The 20,539-nt window shown below is 39.2% G+C and overlaps 1 protein-coding gene across 1 annotated transcript in view; it reads left to right on the top strand.

Annotated features, from left to right (window-relative positions):
- Positions 1 to 3,843: 3,843 nt before the first annotated feature.
- LOC126251734 (85/88 kDa calcium-independent phospholipase A2-like) overlaps positions 3,844 to 20,539 on the top strand; it is a 188,426-nt gene continuing 171,730 nt past the window's right edge. The window contains exon 1 of the mRNA XM_049952340.1: positions 3,844 to 4,235. Within this exon, the coding sequence (XP_049808297.1) occupies positions 4,015 to 4,235 (221 nt within the window). The 5' untranslated portion in view covers positions 3,844 to 4,014. The remainder of the gene's footprint in view (positions 4,236 to 20,539) is intronic.

Below are 20,539 nucleotides of genomic sequence, written 5' to 3'. Positions count from 1 at the left end.
AAATGGAAGAATAAATTAAAAGACTAGGCACCCCTTGTAGGATTTATTTTAGAGTCATTATAAGATTGCATTACCCATCTTGCGCAGATTCAGTGTAAACCCACTTGAGTATGATTTGCATGACATTGTGATTCTGCCCCCTAACTTGTATATCAATTAAGGGGCCTACAGTAGCAAATATGCATCTGGTTTCCAACCTTTATATGGTATACACACTGCTCAACGAAAGTTTGGAATACTATTGTAAAAAGTAGTCTATGATACTAGAGGTCTCACTGACCTGGGCACTTCGTGTCTTATCCAGTTAGAGACCATATACTGCACAGTATTTACTACAAGTATGTTTTGTGGCCATTTCCCAGTCATGTAAACATGCTGTTGCTACAGTGACACACCGCAACAGCTTCATTCATTGTATGTTCAGCACTGCAGAAACACGCCACATAGAGGCATACAGTACTTTGATAGAGTCTGGATAGTGGCTTTCAATGTCAACAGGTCATACACAGCAAGATGTTGCCAATAGCAAACATGTCACTCGACGTTGTGTGTCTAGAAAGTACAGAGAGACAGGAAATGTGAATGCAGTGGTCGTTCGTGTATGACAACAGCAATGCATGATCATTTCCTCCAACTGGCAGCTCGCAGGCCCTCAACATCAACTGCCAGAAATATTGAAAATGACTTATCCCAGGCGATAGGGAGTCGTATCTCATACCAGACAGTGTGGAGAATATTGTATCAGGGTGGTCTTCATTCCAGAAGACCGATGAGAAGTTTTGGACTGAATCAATGGAACTGACACAATCGAATGACCTGGGCTCTTGCACATCAGCATTGGACCATAGCAGAATGGAGTAATATTGGTTTGCTACCAGACACTAGACGTGTTAGGGTTTGGAGGTGCTCTAGATGACCACAGGAAGGCTGATACGTTCAGGAAGTCTACCTGTTTGCAGGTGGAAGTGTAATATTCTGGGTGGCAATAATGATGGGACTGTGGTCCCCTTTAATACCCATCTGCAGCAATTTGACTAGTCCCTGATATCTCTGAGAAGTTCTACAAACGATTGTAAGGCCCTACAGATGTGAAGTCAGTAACAACTTCATCCTAGTCGATGACCATTCAAGACCTCACCATACTCTAACAATGTCTCGGTATCTTCAAAGATGCAACATCAACTGAATGCATTGCCCAGCACATTCACCAGACATGAATGCAATTGAGCATGCATGGGTGGTGTTGAAGGTGGCCATTGCTCAGTATCCAAACCCACCTGACAATCTTCAGGACCTCACTGAAGCTGCCAGTGAGGAATGAGACCTCATACCCCATTATAAACTTGATGGTGTCTTCCAGAGCATACCTCGCAGAGTGCAGAGTGGAAGAATTCAGCCGTGTTAGGAGGACATACTCACTACTAAAGACTGATAATCATCGTCATGAAATAAAGATTTTCACTGTTTTTTTTACAAGATCTACACTTAGGAGAGAACCTGCTTTGTTTTGTAATGGTTTATTGTAACTAATCAAAACCGTTATTGTTTTCAGAAGGAATTATCTCCATTTTGTTAATAAGGTAAGATAATGATTGTACCATAAGAAGTAACTGTAGTAAACTCTATGATATTCCAAACTTATGTCGAGGTGTGTGTGTATATGTATATGTACCATATATATTAAAAATATGTATCGTATGTCTGTCCAAACGTTTATTAGAGTTTCAAGTAAAAACCTGATGTAAATCAGTCAAGAAAATTTCGTGATTTTTGGTAACAACGTTAAACATCGACTTGTCTTTATATAGTAGTTTAGATTAAAAAACAGCAGAACATCCACTCTGGAAAATGAGAAAAGCTTCCTGACGACTGGAAATTGGAAATGTGCACTTATCCATTCGGTGCAAAAAATCGGAGGCAGCACGAAAGTCAACAAATACAGGCCAATCTCCCTGCTACAAGTCAACTAGAAAATTTTCTCAGTGGCCTACACCAGATAAAACAAGAACAGTTAGAATACAAAATTGGTGAATATTAGGTAGACTTCTGTCCCAGTCGTTACACACAGAACAAATCTTCAATCTGAAAACATCTCTAAAATATAAAATTATCAGTAACACTCCAGTCATTTGTACTTTCACAGATTTCAGGCAAACATACGATTCTATTGACTGACAATCCTTGTTCAGTATCTTAGTATGTAGAAGAACCAGGACTCGACACAAAAACACTACGAACAGTCATCAGACAGACACTGGCTGGTAGAACATCGAAGTTCGTGGATGAAATTTTTGACTCCTTCATAATCAAAACTGGAGTACTCCAAGGTGATGGATTATCCCCACATTGTTCAACGTAGTCTTGGATAAGGTAATGAGGAAATGGGAAAAGATTACAATATCCAAGGACATTGGAAACCTATAAGACTAGGACAGTCCCAGGACAATCTGGAAATCTTAAACCTAGCTTTCACAAAAATGGTTCAAATGGCTCTGATCACTATACGACTTAACTTCTGAGGTCATCAGTCGCCTAGAACTAATTAAACCTAACTAACCTAAGGACATCACACACATTCATGTCCGAGCCAGGATTCGAACCCGTGACCGTAGCGGTCGCTCGGCTCCAGACTGTAGCGCCTAGAACCACCCCGGCCGGCTAAGGCTAAATGATGATCAAACAGAACACATACTTTTCTCCCTCACGAAACTTGATACTGAGTTGCACAAACTCAAGGAAAAGTCAGTGAAATTGTTAGGCATCTATCTTGACAGTAAGTTATGTTGGAATACCCAGACAGAAAAAGTTTGTAATAAATTATCAAGAGTAGTGTACCTGATAAAAAAATTAAAAAGCTTGTGTCAATCAAGAACTCCTCGTTATGGCCTATTATGCATTTTTTCACACACATTTGAACTATGGAATAATACTCTTGGGGAACTCTGCTGGGGCTAAGAATGTCTTCCTTTGGAAAAAGGTGCAGTTTTGGTTTACAAAACACAACTTCCTGCGAAGAATACTTCACCAAATACAAAATACTTAATGTTCCCAGCTTGTACATACTGCGAGTTCTTGTCTACGTCAGAGAAAATGCTATTATATATGAAACTAAGGCTAATGTTCACACTTACGATACCAGGAACAAAACCTGGATGAATGTCTCCTGGACTAGACTATCCAAAACCAAAAACAATTTTACACACATTGGCAAAGGTGTTTCTGAACAAAATACCACAAAGTATTAAGAAACTGCCACACAATAAATTTAAAATGGTGATGGAATCACGGCTAAAAAGAAAGGCTTTCTATTATGTTCAGGAATTTTTATGTAATACTATAAATGATTTAACTGTAATGTGAACTAAATTATATATATTATAAACTGGGTAATATAAAAGTATAAATGGAAATTTATGTAAGTTTAATATGTAACATTGTATTCTGTTGCCCACAAAGAAATAACTTATACAAGTATAAATTAAAATTTTTGTAAGTTATATGTAACATTATATTCTGTTGTCCACAAAGAAATAACTTGTACTTGACGATGTCTAATGCAACAGCAATGTTGTCTTCAGACAAATAAAAGGAATTGATTGGTATATGTTGACATGACATTTCGTTCCGTTCCGTCATGTCTGAATCGGCCTTTATTTGCAACTTTTAAGATTAACTTTAGTTATGTCTTTTTCACTTTTTAAACTATATCACGAGAATCTAATATTTCTCCTCAACAAATAAGTATTTATGGTTTAGCAGTTTGCTCATGTGTGAGCTATCGAGTAGCCATCGATATTTTGCACAGCAATCCGTAACATTGTTGATCGCTGATAATCTAGTGTGTAGTACTGTCATCTTGGCTATCCTTGATTTGTTGTTTTTATTGTGATTGATGTGTGGTCTTTAAACCGAAAAAAGTTATGATGCTAACATGTCTTGCATCATAATATGTCAAGGGTTCAGTGTGACGTCGCTGTCTTAATTTGATGTTTCTTGTAAGCTGTCATCTTAAATATGTCGTGGTTCGATGCATTAACTTATACATCAGGTCTCGTTCTTAGAGGGCTAACACGAGAAGCTGGCCCAGATAAGGTTCTGAGTGTCAAACCAGAAAAATATGGAAATTGCATAATTCGTTGCCGAGAAGATTCCATTGTTCTCTATGGACCAACTGATGGGCAATATGAAATTGTGTTGCATCGTCCTTGCAGCGAAACATTGAACGAAGCGTATAGGTGAGATTATTGTTTGACACATCACTGAAGTGTAAAGTAATGAGAGATAAGTCTGTCTGACGTGTTTCATCACAGAATTTTTGTAATCATTCTAGGTGGCTTATGACGTATCATCCGTCTCTAAAGAAAGCCCTTGGATTTAAATACTTTCCGCATTTCTTTTAGGTTACAGTTCTAATCAGTGGCATGGACACTATCATTCAAGGTTTTTTTTTCATCCGGGTAGGGTGATACTTTCGGCAACTGCTCTCTTTTTCCATAAATTGATATGTTGGTTTCGTTTTCAGCACAGTACAAACCTTTATACTTGTAGAGCAATACTGAACAGAATTGGCTTTTCCTGAATTGGAAGAACCAGGAGTCGTTGTGTATGACTACAGTTCACCTGTTCCTCTGAAAAGCAAATGCTAATTTGATGAAATATTGAACTTTTTCTGGGAGCTAAATTAGGCCCTCTCTGTTCTTTACTGCATTTTGCACACAGATTAATAAAATACACTTCTGTCACTCACCAAATAAGAATATTGGTAAAACAGTGAGCAGACAGCTGTGGAAAGGTGGATTCAGAAACCCAGATGTTCATTATAATTAACATTTTGTGTCATTTCGCTGACTTGCGTAATTAAAATATCCGTGATGGTTCTTTCAGTGTCAGTGATATCGATTTTATAAATGCCAGTGCTCCATTGGTAGACTTGATGAATTTTCAATACTGCGTATTTGGTAAAAAGGTTGGGGGGTTGATAGCTGGTAACAAAGCATTTTTAATTTCTTTTCAAACAACTTCTTTTCTGCGCAATATTTCTATCTACAGTTTATCAAAGAACATTCTGTCACCATGGGAATACTGCACATCTGTCAGAGATAAAGGCAGCTCTATTACAGGGTGATGAGGTATATGATAATATTGCTACTGGATTTGTGAATCTCGCATAAAAACATTGTCCATTTGTGGTCATTTTTATGTAGGCCTACAACAGTAATGCCACCCCAGATAGCACAGTAAGCCGGTTTCAAACTTGTTTCCAGATGTAAAGTTCAAGTATATAACCTTGATCAAAGCTGGTATATTCAGGCCTGTTAGTTGGATTCAAGCTTGAAACAAACATCAAAGTTGGCAGAGTTCAAGCTATATTTCAAGCTTGACTTATCAAGTTTGGCACCAGCTGTATCTACACATGTGGTATACAGCCTGGTATTTACAGCTTATTTTAAGCTACATAATTATTAATCTGAATTTATTGAACCTAATTAATTAAATAAATATCAGAATGGAAATGTTGTAAGAGAAAAAATTCTCAAGACATGCATGTTTAAATTTTTCTATTTTCAAAGTGTTTAAAATTGTTTTATTTTAAAATTTAATTATTCTGAAGCCCCTCCAGCCCCAGCACACAGACCAGAGCAGGATCAAATATCGCTGACTTCTGCCGGTATAATGATCCTGTAACAGGTAAAAGAAAATGTTAGCCATACCTAAACATAAAAAAATGTAAAAAGTTGAAACTGATCAACCAAAATATAATTTATGCCCCAGATTAGCAAAATAACTTCAAACTCACTGGTGTAGTAAGAATCAACTAGTATAAATGTCACTGAGTAAGCAGCTGCTTCTGGTGACTTCATTCCAAAGAGTTTAAAAGTAATTTGAAATAACTCTTTGCTTGAAATTTTTAAAGTGAAGATGACATTTGAGTAATTTTGCGATGACTTCATGAAGAAGCCACACATCACTATTTCTAACAGTTTCAGGGCCATTTAATCTGAATTATAAAGAAACTACTGTTTAGAAAAATGTAGATCTTTTATTCTATCCACAATTATTTTTTGGTGAGTAAACCTGAATCAAAATGTAATAAAAGATGAAATCGAAATGAATTTAAGAAATTACCAGTTCAGTGGAACTGAAATGTAAAACAACAAAAAAAGGCGAGATTTTAAAAAGGTAAAATAACATTAAGTTTTAATTTATTGGTGCCACATACTAGAGAGCTAGTTTAAAATGACCTCTTTTTGCTGAACAACTTGTAATATGTATTCTTAGCTGGTAATCCATTTCACTTTCATCCAGGCTCAATTTTTCTATGTAAAAGAATATGATATTTCTTTACGTTATGTAATAATATTTAACATTTGTAATATTAGAGTACCACTAGAGAAAAATGCCCAAACGTACCTGTAATACACTAATATCCTCTTCAGACGCGGTGTAGCAGTAAGGCAGGAGACACCACACACTTAATGAACTATTTTCCAGTATAAAACAAACTCCACAACAGTCAACAATCATTAATGCGCGTCACAAAGGTAAAATGGCCGTAAACCTAGCAAAGTCAGTGCAAGGCTTATAAACGCTTGTGGCGCTTCCTGTGGACGTCTATGGAAGCTATGCTGCGCGTGCATCTGCTGTACAGCCTTCCAGGGAAATTACAGTTTATTTCAAGCTTGGGAAAATTATTTTAATTCAAGCTAAATTTTTACAGCTTAATGTAAACTGTGTAACATGTTGATTTTTCAATCTTGAATTTTCAACTGAACCTAAACTCAATATCGACCTTGAAATAATCTGTGTAACGGGTTGATTTTTCAATCTTGAATTTTCAACTGAATCTAAACTCAATATCCACCTTGAAATAAGCTGTGTAACGGGTTGATTTTTCAATCCTGAATTTTCAGCTGAACCTAAACTCAATATCCACCTTGAAATAAGCTTGAGTGCTAGCTGGGACTAGTCTAGGTATTTTGATATTGGCCTTTTAGTATATATATTCCTTACTGTCATTTCTTGTTAACAATATTAGTTTATTCCCAAGAATAAGCAGCTTTCACCCAGTTAATACTAGGCAGAAATCAAACCTGTATTTGGATCGGACTTCCTTAACACTTTTGCAGAAAGGCATGCAGTATACTGCTGCAGCCATTTTCAATAAACTACCACCTGATTTCAAAAATAAAATCTTAGCAGTAATCCACGTGCTTACCAATCTCGCCTGAAGAGTTTCCACATGGGTCACTCATTCTGTTCTGTTGAGGAGTTCCTTGAAAAATTAAGCTGATTCTTGTTGTGTTGTTGATTGTGTTTACTTAAACTTATGGATTGACTTTTTTCATGTTCATAAACATTTTATTTTTATCTGTCATAACTTTTATGTTGTAATTTCATGTACTGATGTGTTCCATGACCTTGGAGATTTGCTCCTCAGTTTGGTCCTACGGAACTTGACATGTTGTTGTTGTTGTTGTTGTTGTGGTCTTCAGTCATGAGACTGGTTTGATGCAGCTCTCCATGCTACTCTATCCTGTGCAAGCTTCTTCATCTCCCAGTACCTACTACAACCTACATCCTTCTGAATCTGCTTAGTGTATTGATCTCTTGGTCTCCCTCTACGATTTTTACCCTCCACGCTGCCCTCCAATGCTAAATTTGTGATCCCTTGATGCCTCAAAACATGTCCTACCAACCGATCCCTTCTTCTAGTCAAGTTGTGCCACAAAATTCTCTTCTCCCCAATCCTATTCAATACCTCCTCATTAGTTACGTGATCTACCCACCTTATCTTCAGCATTCTTCTGTAGCACCACATTTCGAAAGCTTCTATTCTCTTCTTGTCCAAACTACTTATTGTCCATGTTTCACTTCCATACATGGCTACACTCCATACAAATACTTTCAGAAACGACTTCCTGACACTTAAATCTATTGGCTTCTGTCTCGGGTTCTTCGGCCGACGTTCATCTAATGATTTTTCTGACGTTTCGCCAGCACGAGTGGCTGGCATTGTCAAAGCTTCACCCTCCATTGCCGGTGGTGAACTGGAGCCGAGCTCGCGGGCGCAGACTATATGTACCTGGCGCGCCAACGTCCGAGGGCTTCTCCGCGGTCATTTCCGGTGCGGTTCTCCTCTTGCTACCTGCGACGGTCGTTCGCTGCAGTACGGGAAGCCAGGATCCGTTGACCTTAAGGCTTTCCTCTTTCTTGTTCAAACTGTTCGCGTGTTTTTGTATTTCTACAGCTTCTCTGAACAAGCGCGTGTGATAGTGGTTCTCTACAGCCAGAACTTCCGTGTCGGCGAATTTTATTACGTGGTCGGTCTCATTCAGTGCGTGTTCTGCCACGGCCGATTTCTCCACCTGCCCCAACCTGCAATGTCGCTTATGCTCCTTGATCCTGGTGTTAATGGATCGTCCAGTCATCCCGACATAAACTTTTCCGCATGTGCATGGTATGCGGTATATTCCCGACATTGCAAGTGGGTCTCTTTTCTCCTTCGCCGATCTAAGACACTCTTTGATCTTCCTTGTCGGTTTGAAGATCGTCTACGCCATGTTTGCGCAATATACGGCCGATTCTGTCCGTCACTCTGGGAATGTATGGCAGAAAGGGTACGGCCTTTCTGCCATACATTTCCAGAGTGACGGACAGAATCGGCCGTATATTGCGCAAACATGGCGTAAAGACGATCTTCAAACCGACAAGGAAGATCAAAGAGTGTCTTAGATCGGCGAAGGAGAAAAGAGACCCACTTGCAATGTCGGGAATATACCGCATACCATGCACATGCAGAAAAGTTTATGTCGGGATGACTGGACGATCCATTAACACCAGGATCAAGGAGCATAAGCGACATTGCAGGTTGGGGCAGGTGGAGAAATCGGCCGTGGCAGAACACGCACTGAATGAGACCGACCACGTAATAAAATTCGCCGACACGGAAGTTCTGGCTGTAGAGAACCACTATCACACGCGCTAGTTCAGAGAAGCTGTAGAAATACAAAAACACGCGAACAGTTTGAACAAGAAAGAGGAAAGCCTTAAGGTCAACGGATCCTGGCTTCCCGTACTGCAGCGAACGACCGTCGCAGGTAGCAAGAGGAGAACCGCACCGGAAATGACCGCGGAGAAGCCCTCGGACGTTGGCGCGCCAGGTACATATAGTCTGCGCCCGCGAGCTCGGCTCCAGTTCACCACCGGCAATGGAGGGTGAAGCTTTGACAATGCCAGCCACTCGTGCTGGCGAAACGTCAGAAAAATCATTAGATGAACGTCGGCCGAAGAACCCGAGACAGAAGCCAATAGGCAGTTTGTCAACAAGTGGCCACGAAAGCCTCAACAATTTTGTACTTAAATCTATACTCGATGTTAACAAATTTCTCTTCTTCAGAAACGATTTCCTTGCCATTGCCAGTCTACATTTTATATCCTCTCTACTTCGACCATCATCAGTTATTTTACTCCCTAAATAGCAAAACTCCTTTACTACTTTTAGTGTCTCATTTCCTAATCTAATCCCCTCAGCATCACCCGATTTAATTTGACTACATTCCATTATCCTCGTTTTGCTTTTATTGATGTTCATCTTATATCCTCCTTTCAAGACACTGTCCATTCCGTTCAACTGCTCTTCCAAGTCCTTTGCTGTCTCTGACAGAATTACAATATCATCGGCGAACCTCAAAGTTTTTACTTCTTCTCCATGAATTTTAATACCTACTCCGAATTTTTCTTTTGTTTCCTTTACTGCTTGCTCAATATACAGATTGAATAACATCGGGGAGAGGCTACAACCCTGTCTCACTCCTTTCCCAACCACTGCTTCCCTTTCATGCCCCTCGACTCTTATAACTGCCATCTGGTTTCTGTACAAATTGTAAATAGCCTTTCGCTCCCTGTATTTTACCCCTGCCACCTTCAGAATTTGAAAGAGAGTATTCCAGTTAACGTTGTCAAAAGCTTTCTCTAAGTCTACAAATGCTAGAAACGTAGGTTTGCCTTTTCTTAATCTAGCTTCTAAGATAAGTCGTAAGGTTAGTATTGCCTCACGTGTTCCAACATTTCTACGGAATCCAAACTGATCTTCCCCGAGGTCCGCTTCTACCAGTTTTTCCATTCGTCTGTAAAGAATTCGCGTTAGTATTTTGCAGCTGTGACTTATTAAACTGATAGTTCGGTAATTTTCACATCTGTCAACACCTGCTTTCTTTGGGATTGGAATTATTATATTCTTCTTGAAGTCTGTGGGTATTTCACCTGTCTCGTACATCTTGCTCACCAGATGGTAGAGTTTTGTCATGACTGGCTCTCCCAAGGCCATCAGTAGTTCTAATGGAATGTTGTCTACTCCCGGGGCCTTGTTTCGACTCAGGTCTTTCAGTGCTCTGTCAAACTCTTCACGCAGTATCTTATCTCCCATTTCATCTTCATCTACATCCTCTTCCATTTCCATAATATTGTCCTCAAGTACATCGCCCTTGTATAAACCCTCTATATACTCCTTCCACCTTTCTGCCTTCCCTTCTTTGCTTAGAACTGGGTAGCCATCTGAGCTCTTGATATTCATACAAGTGGTTCTCTTCTCTCCAAAGGTCTCTTTAATTTTCCTGTAGGCCGTATCTATCTTACCCCTAGTGAGACAAGCCTCTACATCCTTACATTTGTCCTCTAGCCATCCCTGCTTAGCCATTTTGCACTTTCTGTCGATCTCATTTTTGAGACGTTTGTATTCCCTTTTGCCTGCTTCATTTACTGCATTTTTATATTTTCTCCTTTCATCAATTAAATTCAATATTTCTTCTGTTACCCAAGGATTTCTATTAGCCCTCGTCTTTTTACCTACTTGATCCTCTGCTGCCTTCACTACTTCATCCCTCAGAGCTACCTATTCGTCTTCTACTGTATTTCTTTCCCCCATTCCTGTCAATTGTTCCCTTATGCTCTCCCTGAAACTCTGTACAACCTCTGGTTCTTTCAGTTGACATGTAAATAAATAAATAAATAACTAGACTTCTTCAGTTTTGCAGTATCCAGGACCGATACACTGATGAGCCAAAACATTATGACCAAATGACATTGGATGCCACCTCGTGGCATTGCGGGTACATGATAACTGTAACGGAGGTGTGTAAGCAGAGCAGGCGTGTATAGGGGAACACGTCGTGAAGATGTGGGCTGCAAATGAGGACATCCATTGGGATAAGCAACTCTGGTGAAGGGCAGATCATGGTTATGTAGAGCCTGTGAACAAGTATGTCAAAAACAGCAAAGCTGGTCGAATGTTCACATGCTTCTGTTGTGAGCATCTACAGAAAGAGAGAGAGAAGGACAGTGAGACTACCACTAGGCGCTAAATGTCTAGACATCCATGACTCTACAAAGAACATGGAGTATGGAGGCCTGTCTGCTCTGTAAAGTAGGATAAATGATGATCTGTGGCACCTTTGCTGGAAAAGCACAATGCTGGTGCAAGCACAAGTGTTTCGGAGCACACTGTTCATCATACATTGTTGAACATGGAGCCCACAGCAGGCCACCCCTACTTGTTCACATGTTGACCCATCAACATTGTCAGCTACGATTGCAGAGGGCAAGAGACCGTCCTGATTCGACCGTCAATCAATGGAAATGTGTCAGTTCTTCAAGTTGATCACATTTTTGCTACACTAAATCACTAGTCATCTCCACAGATGCTGTTATCGAGGCGAACGGAGGCTCGAAATGTGCAGTGCGTCATGGGTGGGGGCTAGTGGGAGTAGTATGAAGCTATGGGAGACACATTCCTGTGGTTGTGTGGGACCTTTGGTAGTAATTGAAGATACGCTGACAGCTGCAAACCACTTGTATATCTTTATGCTTGATGTCTTCCCTGACAGCAATATCATCTTTCAGCTGTTAATTTTCCTTGTGTTGGAGCCAGAGCCCATGATACAGTGGTTTGAGGAGCAGTGTAGTCAACTGAAGTTGATGTCTCAGTCAGCAAATTCACCTGCTGTACATTTTATGGAACCTACCTGCGTCGCTATCCGATGCCATCACCATGTATGCAAATCAGTGGCCTGTTATTTATGTGAATTACACGAAGTCCATAGACATTTAATGCCACAAACCTACCAATAAATTGTCGGACCCATGATACACAGAATCAGTGATGTATTTCATTCCAAAGACAGACAAACAAGCTGTTAAGCAGGTGGTCATAATGTTTTGGCTCATCAGTGAATATTTTGTGCAGGCGAAGCATCTTAAATGTCCAGGTCAACTTTAAAGATTGTATAACTGGTGTGTGCATAGAGTGGTTGCTCTGTGCTGCTACTAGCCAAAGGGAACAGTAAATTGCAACTAGAAATGAGTTTGAGAGTGCCACTTGACACAGATAAGGGATGGTGCAGAGTAAATAAACTTGTTACATTTCTCACAAGTATACATATGTTATGTTATCCTGTAACCAGAGTTAATGATGTGCCTATATGCAATATCCTCAGTTGTTACTTGTGGTGCATCTAGATGAGAAATCAAGCTTTAATACACACACAATTGTACCATGCTTAAAATTTGGGGTATTGTTGACAAAATTGCTAGAAATGCATAGTTAATTATTCATCTCTTACACTGAGGCAGGACTAGCAATCATAGTGGACTATGGTCTGAACTTAAGGATGCATAGAGTAAGGCTGCTGAAAGAGGAACTACCTTACCAGATGCATTAGGTACAGTAAATTGTGCACTGTAAGTTGTATTTGGAGTCCTTAGTGTTGATCTGTATGTATTAGTGAGAACAACTATGTGCTGGGTGAAGAAAGGCAGGCCACATAAAATGAATGAAATGCTAAGTACTCAAGTAGACAGGCACATGTCCATCAGGAAGCATATTATGGATTTATGACAAGAAATATGGGACACCTCTATCACTGGGAAGTGAATATATTGTTTCATTTCAGATGACTGCTAGAGACTCCAAATCCTTCATTCAGCCAACAGCTGTTCCTGTTGACTGTTTAAAAGGGCACAATCCCTACCCGGAATATCATTGTAGCATTATAAGAACTGTCAAATCAGATGAGGGGGAAATAGGTCCAGAAATTTCCAAACTGTCTTCAAATCCAAATCTGAGTGTAAAAGGGAGAGCATGTCTTGAGTAACTATTTAATAACACATGTGGTGAAATGGAAATGCTCCATTTATGCTGTTGAGTTGGTGCTAGACTCATTAGGTTCTTGAAATTGAATGTAGAGAATTGTCATACTCAGTATCACTGTAGATTAGTTTAAGACTGATATACCGGGTGATCAAAAAGTCAGTATAAATTTGAAAACTGAATAAATCACGGAATAATGTAGATAGAGAGGTACAAATTGACACACATGCTTGGAATGACATAAGGTTTTATTAGAACCAAAAAAATACAAAAGTTCAAACAATATCTGACAGATGGCGCTTCATCTGATCAGAATAGCAATAATTAGCATAACAAAGTAAGACAAAGCAAAGATGATGTTCTTTACAGGAAATGCTCAATATGTCCACCATCATTCCTCAACAATAGCTGTAGTTGAGGAATAATGTTGTGAACAGCACTGTAAAGCATGTCCAGAGTTATGGTGAGACATTGGCGTCGGATGTTGTCTTTCAGTATGCCTAGAGATGTCGGTTGATCACAATACACTTGCGACTTCAGGTAACCCCAAAGCCAATAATAGCATGGACTGAGGTCTGGGGACCTGGGAGGCCAAGCATGACGAAAGTGGCGGCTGAGCACACGATCATCACCAAACGACGCGCGCAAGAGGTCTTTCAGGCGTCTAGCAATATGAGGTGGTTCTCATAAAACCCCACGTCATTCCAAACATATGTGTCAATTTTTACCTCTCTATCTACATTATTTCGTGGTTTATTAAGTTTTCAAATTTATACTGACTTGATCACCCTGTGCATTAGGTCAGATGTAAGTTGTCACCTCCTTCACCTATTTCAGTAATAGCAAGAAATCTCTCCATGTTATTTTATAACATTTCAGTGTTTTTTTCTCTGTCTCACTCTTCATTATCTTCACCATCACCAGGGATTAGGCTGTTGCCTGTTCTGGATTCATGAACAGAATCATTCCCATCTTTTTCTAAGTCTTCCAATATCTCTTTTTTCCAGTTCGGCTTGTAGTTCAGAATGTTCTGAGGAATTCTGTGACCTGGCATTCTCATGAGGTGTTGCTTCCAATCTTGACGATATTTTTCCATTTATGCTAAAAATATTTAATTCTGTTCTGTTATCTTCATTCTAATCATATCTCTTCTTCTGCATCCCTTTGTCTTTCTTAGGAACATCATTTCTGCTGTTTGAATTTTATTTTCTTCTTTTTCTTGTAAAAAAACAAGAGAAACAAACCCAGCTTTCGCTTTCATAGGATAACACTGGAATTACCATTACTTTATAGAATTTCATGATTGTTTCTTTTTATATATTATGGCCCAATGTTCTGCTAATGCTATTAGTCAACTGGGAATTTGTGTATTTTATTCTCATTGCCAGAGGCAAAATCAAAACTTCAAGCACGGCCTAAATAAGAGATTTGAGACACTTATTCTAAAACTGAATTATCCAAAACAATTTTTGATTTGACTGGATATTTTCCTCTGAATGCTGTTATTTTTGTTTTGTTACCAGAAATTTTAAAGTTACAGTTCTAGCAAATTTCATTTAGTTGGTATACTGATCTTTGGAGGTCATCTTCATTCTTTTGAAAAATGATGATGTCATCAGCAATCAAAAGTACATTCAAGTATTCATTATCTTAATTCCTTTGTTTACTTTGCTTGTTACATGTCTACTTTACTTTGTTTACTTCGAAGTCATGCATTTTAGAGCCTATGTTTACTGAACACTAGCATTAAATCTATTATTATTATTATAAAATTTTTATTTTGTAATATTAGGCGATTGGTAGTGTTAAGAGAGAAATTAGTAATCAGCAATTATGAGGCAAATGTTTCCTGACAGAATAAAGTTCAGGTAGATGTGCACTGCCAAAATGTTCATCTACTGGAAGAGAATGAGTTCATAGCAATATAATGACTACTTTCAGAATTAATAACAAAAAGGTATGTAGGGGTGTTCAATAAAAAGTATTCCATTTTTTGAGAGGGTGGTGGTATGGTCCCAGACAGGCTAAAAATATACAGTAAACATGGGCTCTAAAGTGCATACCTTACAAGCAATGAGCACTTGTTCATATTCACTACTGTGAAATACCTCACTTCTACCGAGCAAGTGCTAGTAGCTTGTAAGGCATGCATTTTAGAGCCCATGTATACTGGACATGTTTTGGTCCATACTGCCACCTCACCATGAAGGGGTGTGTGCGTGCGCGTATGTGTGTGTGTGTGTGTGTGTGTGTGCGCGCGCGCGCGCGCGCGCGCGCGTGCGTGCGTGTGTGTGTGCTTATCAAGAAGTCAGTGCTTCTGCTTTTTGGTGAGTGGTCCCTTTTTTTTTAATCCTGTAGTATTTTTTAAAAATCTTCTGTATATTCAGGTGCAGCTACTTTTAAAAAGTTGTGTGAAAAAAAAGTCCTTTTAAGTCACTTACATGATGAGTTATGGATAAAGATGAATGAATAAATCAGGTATGCAGAGCTCTTCGCAAAGTGAATATCTTATGCTGAAGCAAATGAGGCACTTAAAGCAGCACAGAACCTGATATTTTCTGCGTCGTTTCCCCAAACCCTGAAGAAAATCATTACAGTGGTGGCATCATCAAAATGATATTGCCATAATTGCTACCTGAATCTGCAAATATAGTCATAAAGCCATACCCACCATTTCCAATGAAGAATTTTGGACACCTTTGCCAGTGAAACAAAATGCAATGTCAAATAAGAAAGCAGCTGGCCTAGAGCTTTCATCAAATTACAGCTGCGTGTTGTCTCCTCAATTTACTCGTCTCTCTTCTCAACTTACTCCTCTCTAAACCCATTTTACCTCTTACTGACTTCCAAGCAGTTGGCATGTACAACTGAAAATAGATGTTTTCTTTATTTCTGCTCCTGCATTACCCTAAGGCCATAGCGGACCCTAATACCTTCCCAGGCAACTCCACTTCCATTTGTCATCCTCATCTTCCTCCTCCTCCTCCTCCTCCTCCTCCTCATCATCATCATATATTTCAGTGCACGCACCACTGTGTGGGCTTTGACAACACTAACTCCCCCACCCCAGCTCTGCTGTGGTTTGATTTACGGGTAGCCCCATTCTCAAATCAAATATCTTTGTACAGAGAACAAAGAACACACTTCATCACTGCTGACATCTTTCAGTAAGTAGAATTTCAAAATCAGCTGGTCTGATTGCCTGTTCCTGTGGACACTACTTAGTGAAAAGTTGATAGTAATGTGCACATAACTGACTGTTTCCCTGATTTGGCTTCACCTTCCTGAAAGAATAGAGCCTGAAAGGTCAACTTGATGGATGCTTGGCAGGGCAAACCGGAAGTTTTACAGCCAGTTGACCATCTCCGAGCATTGTGACAGTGCATTTGGGGTAGCAGATCACATTAGCAGAGAGAGTCATCAAGTTCATAAAACCATCTGGTCTGCTTAGAAGACAGCCTGTCACCCGACACTGTAGTGAATGCTGTGCAACAATAAGACATAGGTTGCTGCTCTTTGCACACATTCAGATTCTTTATTAGCCTCTGACAGCGTACAGTAGAATGGGATTTCTCAGTGATTGCAAGCTATAATTGCAATCAAGGCATTAAAATTAATGTTCACATTACACATGCAAAATATCTTGTATACAACTAAAATCTTAAATATTGTAATGAAATTTCCATATCACGGAACTCTGTTATGTTGTAACATGGAATTGTTGTAGCCAGTCATATAAATTTATTTTAATTTTTTTTAAACGGCACAGATTGAATAGAGAGAGAAAACTTGTTAAATATTTTGAGGGTATTCACTTTAGATTAGGTTAATACTTGTCCCATAGATCGTGAATACAACACATCCTAATGAAATGGGATGTGTCAGTTTAACAAAAGGTTTCTTTACATCCCATAATTCAAAGTTTTTTCTTTTAATTTGTTTTTAAATTTTGGTTAGCTATCTGTCAGACTTTTGATGCTATTGGGTACATGACCAAAGATTTTTCTGGCAGCATAATTCACCCCTTTCTGTGCCAAAGTTCAATTTAACTCATAGTAACAAAGATCAGCCTTTATCCTAGTGCTGTAGCTATGAACATGGGTTGTTAATAACAAATCTTATAAGTGAATGTATACTGTGAAGCTACTGTGAAAATCCCTAGCTTTCTGAAATAAATGTTTGCAAGATGATCTTGGCTGGGCCCCAGCTATTATTCTGATTCACACTATTGTGCAGTGAATACTTGGTTCCTTAATGGTGAATTACCTCAAAATATGGTGCCGTGTGAAAGCAGTGAATGAAGATAGGCAATAGTAAGCTAATTTACTTATATGTTTATCGCCAAAATTTGCAATAACCGTAATAGCATAAGTAGCAAAACTCAAACATTTCGGCAGACCATCAATGTGTTTCTTCCAATTCAATCTCTCATCAATGCAAACAACCAAAAATTTGGAATATTCTGCCTTAGACTTCTGTTCACTCTATTTATTAATGGTGTTATGCCATGTGCTGTACAGAGCTGCATATACTGCGTTTTATCAAAATTTAATGGGAATCCATTTGAAGACAACCATGTAATAATTTTCTACACAACATTATTTACAATTTCCTCAGCTAACTCTTGTTTTGTTTGTTGAGTGTGATTACTATACTTGTATCGTCAGCAAAGAGAACTAGCTGCATCTTCATGAATATAGAGTGACAAGTCATTAATATATATTAAGAACAATGAGCAACCCAAGATTGAATGTTGTGGGACCCCATTCTTGATATCTCCACAGTTTGAGGAATCTACTGATTTCTGCAAATTATGTGAACTGTTTATTTCAATCTTCTGTACTTTCCTATTTAAATATGAATTAAACCATTTGTGCACTGGCCCACTCATACCACAATACTGAAGCTTACCTAGAAGAATTCCATGATTTACACACTCAAAAGCCTTTTGGAGATCACAGAAAATCCTGATTGGTGATGTTTGGTTATTCAGAGCATTTAATATTTGATCAGTGAAAGCCTATACTGGGTGAGCAAAAAGTCAATATAAATTTGAAAACTTAATAAACCACAGAATAATGTAGATAGAGACGTAAAATTTGACACACATGCTTGTAATGACATGGGGTTTTATTAGAACCAAAATGCAAGATGGCGCTCCACCCCATATTGCTAGACGTGTGAAAGATCTCTTGCGCGCGTCGCTTTGTTATGATCGTGTGCTCAGCCGCCACTTTCATTATGCTTGGCCTCCCAGGTCCCCAGACCTTAGTCCTTGCGATTATTGGCTTTAGGGTTACCTGAAGTCGCAAGTGTATCGTGATCGACCGACATCTCTAGGTATGCTGAAAGACAACATCCGACGCCAATGCCTCACCATAACTCCGGACATGCTTTACAGTGCTGTTCACAACATTATTCCTCGACTACAGCCATTGTTGAGGAATGATGGTGGACATATTAAGTATTTCCTGTAAAGAACATCATCTTTGCTTTGTCTTACTTTTTTATGCTAATTATTGCTATTCTGATCAGATGAAGTGCCATCTGTCGGACATTTTTTGAACTTTTGTATTTTTTGGTTCTAATGAAACCCCATGTCATCCCAGGCATGTGTGTCAATTTGTGCCTCTCTATCTACATTATTCCGTGATTTATTCAGTTTTCAAATTTATACTGACTTCTTGATCACCCGGTATATAGCATTTTCTGTTGAAAAGCCTTTCTGAAAACCAAACTGGAATTCTGTTAGTACTTAATTTTTGCAGATAATTGAAGCTATTCTTGAATACATTACGATTCAAGAATTTGGGACAAAGCTGTCATAATTGAGATTGGGCAGTAGTTGTTGGGATCAGACCTATCCCTGTTTTATGCAATGGGTTAATAATAGGATATTTTAATCTGGAAGGAAAAAATACCTTGTTTCAGTGAGCTATTCCATATGTGACTGAGAATCCTAGTTATCTGTTGGGAATTAGCTTGCACTTTTTTGGAGATGTCATCAAGTCCATGTGAGATTTTGGCGTGGCTTCGTCACCGCTACGAAAATGTATAACTGTGTGAGATCTTATGTATGACATCCTCATGGAGGACACCAAATTATCATCAGCATCTTCAGTGCCAGTCGGGAGAGATTTTATACTTCAGTGAAGCTGAGGGCCATGTTAGTAATAGCAGAGTGCACTCAGCAGAGGAGGCAGATGAAATATGTCCCCGCCATAGGGAAGGGGGATACAAAGATTTTTCACCTCCTAAATCAGCCAGCAAGACTTGGGTATGAGAATGGTATTTGCAAGATGGGGGCAGGTCAGGGCCACCAATTTTCAGGTACTGCTGCCTTAAACTAGGCTGTTCCATCGGGGGCAGACACTGCCGAGCAACCCTCAGTTGATTCGCAGGCAGCCGCAGATAGCATAGACTATCCACCAGCTGGTCCATTTACACCAGGGATGAACAAGAATTCTGCTCAGGTGCGGTGCTCCTGCTCGTGTGCCATTCTCTTTTCCGACCAATGCTGACTGCACAGAAGTATACAGTAGTGTGTGGTATGGGACAGTAGCATTTGGCGAATTGCTCTGTATATTGTGATTTTAATCTTGGTTTGCCAGTGCATCACTCGTCTCGCCCCGTCCTGTCCCTCACAACCTGGAAGCATTTTAGAAAGAGTACTTGCACAGCTGGTATAGGAGACTTTTATCAACTTCTGAAGATGGTAACCATGCTTACCGAAACTGGTAATTCACAATAAAGGCAGTTTACAAGTGATCTGTGCTATGTAGTTCATCTTCTTTCAGGTAATTATGACAGGGCTCTTTGTACCACTCAAGATGAGTAAACTAATGTTTAGAAAGGTATTCGTGTATTCTTTCAGTGCCTCAGCAGATCATTTAAATCACATTTTCTTTAATGCCAGTGATCATATGGAAATGGGTCGTGTTTCTTGTCAGAAGTTGTCCCTTCCACAACACAATATTCTTTTTAAATGCATCCAATTTTGCCATGAGGAAAAAATAAGTTGCTTCTCACCTTGCAATTCCTTATTCAGGGCAGTTGACAGTCAACTCTACTTGAAATGCGTGGTCTGAGTCCACTCCAGATCTTCTAACTTTTGTTCTTGCTTTCCGTTTTCTTTCAGAAATTCATCATCATCATCTTTCAGCATATCTGTCATCAGACAGGTATCTACTCTCTCTCTCTCTCTCTCTCTCTCTCTCTCTCTCTCTCTCTCTCTCTCTGTGTGTGTGTGTGTGTGTGTGTGTGTGTGTGTGTGTGTGTGTGTCCAAACATTCTTCCTCCTTTCTTCTACTTCTTCTTCCATGATTCTTTGTTGTGGACAATTCCTATGAAAGATGTTTTCCTCTTTTGTATCATCTTCATGTCTGTTGTCTGTTG

Source organism: Schistocerca nitens, chromosome 4, assembly GCF_023898315.1.
Source record: "Schistocerca nitens isolate TAMUIC-IGC-003100 chromosome 4, iqSchNite1.1, whole genome shotgun sequence".
In the NCBI taxonomy this organism is placed as follows: Eukaryota; Metazoa; Arthropoda; class Insecta; order Orthoptera; family Acrididae; genus Schistocerca; species Schistocerca nitens.
The sequence above is the reverse complement of the archived record's forward strand: the minus strand, read 5'-3'. Positions and strand labels throughout refer to the sequence as shown.